The sequence below is a fragment of the Cynoglossus semilaevis genome, chromosome 4, assembly GCF_000523025.1.
Source record: "Cynoglossus semilaevis isolate Cse_v1.0 chromosome 4, Cse_v1.0, whole genome shotgun sequence".
In the NCBI taxonomy this organism is placed as follows: domain Eukaryota; kingdom Metazoa; phylum Chordata; class Actinopteri; order Pleuronectiformes; family Cynoglossidae; genus Cynoglossus; species Cynoglossus semilaevis.
The window spans coordinates 987,172-993,352 of NC_024310.1; the positions used below are offsets into that span (position 1 = coordinate 987,172).

Here is a 6,181-nt window from a genome sequence, read left to right on the forward strand (position 1 = left end):
ACACACACGGAGGAACCATGGAGGGGGTCAATCACCGACGTTACCTCGGACTGCAAATCTGCCTCTTCCTCCTAGAGGGGAGCAAAGAGACGGACAGAGGGGCGGGGGGGCAGGGGGGGGGGGCAAAGAGGAATGTGGTGGGTAAGACCGGTCAGCTGAAGGTGACCGAAGAAGTTGAAGAATCTAGGATCTAGGATTCTATTTCCTTAATCAGTTACTGAGACAAAACATCTGCAGCTCAGAGAAAAAATACAGGACAGAAAAAGTTGACGACAACGTCTGAGTGTTTCTGCATCAACACCATCTATGTTGTGTCTAGATTTCTTTAAATAAAATTATTGATATATGAATTCAGTTAAAATCCTGTTCATTTCATCCACTTATTTTAAAAAAAAATCACCTTTTAGCATCAAATAAGTTGCGTCTTACCCTGTCGTCATCAGCTGCGTACTGTTCAGGAAAAGAGCAGAGATCCAGTGAACTGACTTTAACTTTACAGTCTGAACAGAGCTCAGAGACTCACCTGTTCCTGTTCCTCTTCCTCCCCCTCTTCCTCCCCCTCTTCCTCCCCCTCCTCAGCCTGCTGAAAGATGGAAATATGTTGTGTTAGTGTCTGTCCTCCTGTTGAAGGATCAACACGTCTCTGAGACACACACTCCAGTTAAATAAAGTCAAGAGGGCGGTTGGTTCAGTATGGAGAAAAAGGGTGTAAAAAACAAAACAACGGAGAGGAAATAATGAAGGTGAGAGATGCAGGACAAAGGAAAAACCTTCAACAGGAACCAGAGAAAGGTTTAATCACAGGTTAAGATGCTGAGAGGAGAAAAACAGAGCATTCTGGGAGAGCTGAGAACGGGCGAAGGAAAAAACACATTCACAACAGTCGGGGTGTGAAGGGAGGGGTCACATCAAGGTGGAGGTTATACGGTTACTTCTGTGACCTCATCTGTCTCCTCCACTGCCTCCTCCTCCTCCTCCTCCTCCTCCTGCTGCTCCTGCTGCTCCTCCGTGGTGTCTGCAGGAGCCTCGTCTCCTTCCACAGCTTCATCTGCTGTTGCTTCTATCTGCTCCTCCTCCTCCTCTGCATGTGCGTTCCCATTACGCTCCTCCACTGGAACCTCCTTATGTGATGAGAACAGCAGTGAGAGGGTGAGTAAATCTGAGAGGGAGGTGAAGCTGTTAGTCTGTCAGACGGAAAAAATAAACAGGTAGAAAAAGACACGACACACGTGGAATTTAATGTTTGGAATATTAGGGGTCAAATATGGAGCCTTTTTATTGGACGGGTCAATGTTGATGAGTGAGTTTGTTCATGTGTCTGCAGTTTCCTCTGTGCAGCTGTGGAATATGAGGCTTTTATTTTGGAAGAAATGTTGTTAGAAAAGTCACTGGAATCAAGAAGAGAAAAAAATATTAGTAAATATGAACCAGAGGAAGGAAAACGGACGCTCCACAAGTGTCGGGAGAATTTGTTACTGAGGAAAATGTTTAGAGCAGACATGCAAAACAGAAAAGAAAAAACTCCGGAATAAAGAGTCGACACTTCAGGGAGTTAGGAATGTTGGTGAGTGAAGGTCAAGAGAGAATGACTTTACTGTGGAATCTTCCACGTTTGCTTCCGTGTTTGCTTCTTCAGCGTGGGTTCCATTTTCCACAATGTTCTTATCGGCCTGTTCTGCTTCCTGTGGGAACGAAATCACCAGGTTTAAAAAGTTGGTTAAACAGAATCAGTGGAACGATGAGCGATTAAAACGTTCCTTAATCCAGTGGTTCCCAACGGTTTTTTTGAACTACGTCACATATGTATCATCAGGAAAAGGCCCTAAAATCTCAGCCTGTTTGGTTGAAGACAACACTGATATACTGGCAGGAATTGAAGAAAGACACTCACAAAGATTTTTTTCTTTTCTTCTTCTAACCCTAACCCTAGTTTTCACAGCCATCTGCTGCCGCCTAACCTCATAAATAAATAAATAAATAATAGTTTTCAGCCAAATTAAGTGACCATGGATAATTTTCCTCGGCACACTAGTGGGCCACGGCACAGAGGTTGGGAATCACCGCCTTAAACACTAATTTAATAATCATAACTCATCATTTTAGACTAGACTACGGACGTAAATATCCAAACACCATTTTTGTCAGCGATGTCCCGTTCATCTGCTCATTTACTTCCTGTCCTGCCCAGAAAACTGAAGTTCGACATCACAAACCAAAAGCCAAACTAGAACTCTGTTTGGATGTTAGCAGAAAAAGTCCCACCTTTGAGCCAGGTGGTGGCGCCAGTCCTAGGAAGGCGTAGACTGTGTTATCTTCCTTGGCTTCGAAGAACGTGTCGTAATCCTGCAGGGAGGCAGAGACGGGAATTGAACCGATAGTTTAACAAAGACTGTTCCACCACGGACCGTCGGTCACGATCACACACTCACCCCACAGTAACTCTCCTCGTTGAAGATCTGAGGAGGCAGAGGAATTCCATTGGCCGGCTTCTTTTCTTCTGGAACATTCTGCCTCATCCACATGCGGTTGTCCTCATTACAGGCGATGTCCAGCTGAGTGTAGTCCACCTTCAGAGCCTCCAGGAACCCAACCACGTCCTGCTGCTTCTTCTTGATCTGGAAATGATAATAATAATCATAATAATGATAATAATAATGATAATGATAATACACACTGAGTTTGTTTAAAATGACTAGGAATATGAGGAGACGTTGGAGACGACCCTAAACTGCTGATCACGTCTCTGTTTGTCCCTCAGGGTTTGTTTGGTCCGTACTTTGGACTATTGTCTGTCTTTGTTTTACTGACAGTCCAAACGGTCGCTCTAATATTCAGTTAGGAATTACATCAGGGGATTTACACATTTCTGAGTTGGTTTACGGAGCCTAAGGTATATGAACACATTATTATTGAGGAGGAAAAAGAAAAAATATTTGGACATTACAGAAGTAACAAACTGAGCCATAAAATTACAAAAGATCGACTTCTGACTGTCTAAAACCATGAGTAAAACTATTAGAAGTCAAAAAGTTAATAAATAACAGGGGTTTTAAGAATATTTAAACAATCTTATATTTAAATTGTCTTTACAACCACAACATGGTATTTGTCTGGTAGAAAAGTCCAATCCCTTCCTCTGTGGTTCATTTCCTGTAGCCCAGAGGAATTTATTTTCTCACGGAGACTCAGCTCCAAACCCAGAACAAACAGAGACTTTTTCTTTCTTTCTTTCTTCAGTGAGACAACAGTCCTGTCCTGGTGGGGGTCACCATGACACCCCCTGCCTGGGCCACTTCGTGCTGCTTATTTAGCTCAGCCAAAAGTAGAGCTGTCCTGGAGGAAGAGGACCCACGCTGCCTGAGGTGGTTTTAAAGTTAAACCGATCACAAATACTGCAGCAGAACATGTCTGTTTACAGGACAAATCCTCCTGAACTGTGGTCGGGGACAAAACAATGCCAGTGTGGGTGTCCCCCCCACCCCGTGTGTCCCCTGTTGGAGAAAGTTCTGCATGTGAATGAGCTCGACCTCGATCAGGAGGAAAGTAGTAAAACCCTCGAGCACATGATGTGAATATGGACCAAGTATTGAACTGTTACTATCAGAAAACAAAATCAGTCTCGTGATGTTAATGAATCTGTTGGTTTGTCTCCCCGGTGTCAGCGTGAGAGCAGAAAGTGACGATCGCTTCAAGGCAAAGAGAGTAAAAAAAACTAAAGTGAATCCGAGTCACGGGCTCGGTTCTTACCGCAGTGGATCCCGACGAAGACGCCAGAAATACCTTGATCACCATAGTTTTTATTATGAATATAATAAAGAATACGGTGAAGAGTGAGCAACAAGTCAGGCTCTTAAAGGAGCAGGCGGCCACCTCTATTATTAGAGCGCACCCTGGACATAGCCGTGAGATCGCGCGCACGCACGCACGCACGCACACACAAACACACACACACTCACCGCTGTCCGGTTATTTTTGTCCCCGGGCTCCCCTCAGTGCAGGTCTGATTGGTGGAATGTCCTCTAGGGGCGCAGCAGCACACAGACTGATTGGCGGCCTCAGCTGCCTGTCTCTGCTGGGGGACAGTGAAGTTGGACTCTCGCCTCCTGCTGAGTTCATATATGGACAGAAATAGTCCTGACCAGCACTTTGAGCTCTTAGGTCTTTGGTCTCCCAGCGCAGGCACCAGGTTCAGTTAGAACTATTTTACACATTTTGAGAAATGGTTCAAACATGACACGATGGTGGAATCTTCATGAGTCCATTATTATTGAAACTGTAATCAAAAATATGAGGAAAAAGTCTTCAGTTATTGTAAAACAACCTGCCCCCCACCTGTAATCCCCCCCCCTGTAATTTGCCCCCCAATGGTCATTAATTCATAGTAATGTCATTTGTTGTCCACGTTCAGACGGAAGCGAACATGAAATCTTGTGTGACTTGACTGTTTAACTTATTGGGGTCTTTTATTTTGAAACATAAAAACAAAGGAAGTGGCTCAGCGGCGAACTCGTGTAACTTCACCAGGTACGGAGTTTAGTTTTGTTTGTTTTTTAGCTACTTGATGCTCTCAATTCAAACCGAGTTAAAGTAAGAACTAAACACTACACGTTATTTAAGACAGTCACAACACTTTTCTGCCAACTACTGTTTGGGCCTAATTTGGTTCAATTTATTTTTTGAGGCCGTTCTTAAACAACACAGCAGGTGTGTTTCACTTTAGCCTAGTTAGCTCTTCGTCTGGATAAACGTCAACGCCTCGCCATTGTCTCAGTTGCCGTTAGCGTCCGTTGAGTATCATATCATTGTTGACACTTTAATGTTGGTACAGTACAAATTACATGTTGTTTTATTTTATTTGTGAACACGTTTTCAGTGACTACAGCCTCCGGTATGCGCACCAGAAAACCAGGGAGAATGTGGGTGACCACCAGGGGGAGTGTGAGAGACAGAGTCAAGCTGAATGCAGCCAGGAAGGTAACAGTGACCGACATTTTCAGAGGCAGACCAGCCCACATGGACCTCCAGGTGAAAATACTGGTATTAGGGGAAATGCTTAAAATTCATGATGTGGAAGTATAGTACACATGGGTCACAACTGAATCAACATTCTGCTCCAATTTGAAGGTAAGTCAGTGTTTAGAAATACAAAAATTCAGATTATTAAATTAAATGACAATTAAATTAATTATAATAAAAATTAGAATGCATCGATAAGAGACATTTACAAAGTAACAATAACCAGCGTTTTTATTGTTATGTCTTACTTAACACAAGCCAGGATTAAATAATAATAATTTAATTCACCACCAATAAATTATTAAACTGCAAAATGACACAAATGCGCAATTCAATAATAATAAAAAAAAAATACAATCTCACAAACCATTGTATTTCCTACACAGGACAAAAATAAATAAATGTCACTGTGTGGTCAGTCAGTCTTCAGCTCACAGCCAACAGACCAAGAGAAACTACTTTATTGCAAACCACCAACCAGGATGTGATTCCTACTCCACCTGAATGGAAAGAAAAAGAGCAAAACATTGGGTGAGTCTCAGGTAAGTTTAGTTAATGTTACTACATTAATATATTTTTGAAAGTATATCGATCATTTGAATCTAATCGTAGTCTATCAAATAAAGTTTATCGTTTTGCACGTTGATTACCTGCCACTCCTGTTGGAAAGGCTACAAGACGCTCCACTGGTGCAATCCATCGATTGGGGACCACCGTCACGGGATCGGCGTAGTACTTCCATATCAGTGAGATCATCAGCGCAGCCTAGCATCACAGTTGAGTATGACATGTTAGTGATAGAGAGGGTTGTGCTATCAGGAGTATCTGTACTTCTCTATGCTACACAGCTGTTTAGTTCCAGCTTGTTGCATCCATTTTGACTTACTTGCAGTATATAAAAGATGATGTTCACTACCCATTTCATTTTGGCTTGTTGGGCTGTTCTGGATTTTACTGCAAAACAGAGGAGAAAGATGAAACTAGATAGATATTACACAGCAGTACAGTTCATTTGAGTTTGCAAAAAGCTAAGCATAGTCATTGGAAAAACAACAGCACTACCTCCATGTGGTAAAAAGACAAAACAAATGGAGACATTGCTGGATGCAGATGAAGGTCAACTAAAAAGATAGGTGACAGGTGACCAATAGACTGTTTATACATT

The 6,181-nt window shown here is 42.6% G+C and overlaps 2 protein-coding genes and 1 long non-coding RNA gene across 4 annotated transcripts in view; 1 reads left to right on the top strand and 2 right to left on the bottom strand.

Annotated features, from left to right (window-relative positions):
- Nucleotides 1–3,933, bottom strand: part of sh3bgr (SH3 domain binding glutamate-rich protein) — a 5,624-nt gene extending 1,691 nt beyond the window's left edge. Inside the window, exons 1-6 of the mRNA XM_017032166.2 lie at nucleotides 3,748–3,933; nucleotides 2,430–2,615; nucleotides 2,263–2,343; nucleotides 1,596–1,682; nucleotides 942–1,121; nucleotides 524–583 (exon numbers count right to left, since the gene is read on the bottom strand). Of these exons, the coding sequence (XP_016887655.2) occupies nucleotides 524–583; nucleotides 942–1,121; nucleotides 1,596–1,682; nucleotides 2,263–2,343; nucleotides 2,430–2,615; nucleotides 3,748–3,792 (639 nt within the window). The 5' untranslated portion in view covers nucleotides 3,793–3,933. The remainder of the gene's footprint in view (nucleotides 1–523; nucleotides 584–941; nucleotides 1,122–1,595; nucleotides 1,683–2,262; nucleotides 2,344–2,429; nucleotides 2,616–3,747) is intronic.
- A 582-nt stretch (nucleotides 3,934–4,515) lies between these two features.
- On the top strand, nucleotides 4,516–5,125 carry LOC112486929 (uncharacterized). The gene is made up of 2 exons (XR_003049533.1): nucleotides 4,516–4,587; nucleotides 4,874–5,125. It is a non-coding gene; the product is annotated as an uncharacterized LOC112486929 (long non-coding RNA).
- Nucleotides 5,126–5,220: 95 nt separating this feature from the next.
- The window catches only part of get1 (guided entry of tail-anchored proteins factor 1), a 2,880-nt gene continuing 1,919 nt past the window's right edge, over nucleotides 5,221–6,181 (bottom strand). For both annotated transcript variants that reach the window (XM_025054968.1, XM_008308463.3), the window contains exons 4-6: nucleotides 5,903–5,972; nucleotides 5,667–5,781; nucleotides 5,221–5,516 (exon numbers count right to left, since the gene is read on the bottom strand). In XM_025054968.1, the coding sequence (XP_024910736.1) occupies nucleotides 5,443–5,516; nucleotides 5,667–5,781; nucleotides 5,903–5,972 (259 nt within the window). In that variant the 3' untranslated portion in view covers nucleotides 5,221–5,442. The remainder of the gene's footprint in view (nucleotides 5,517–5,666; nucleotides 5,782–5,902; nucleotides 5,973–6,181) is intronic.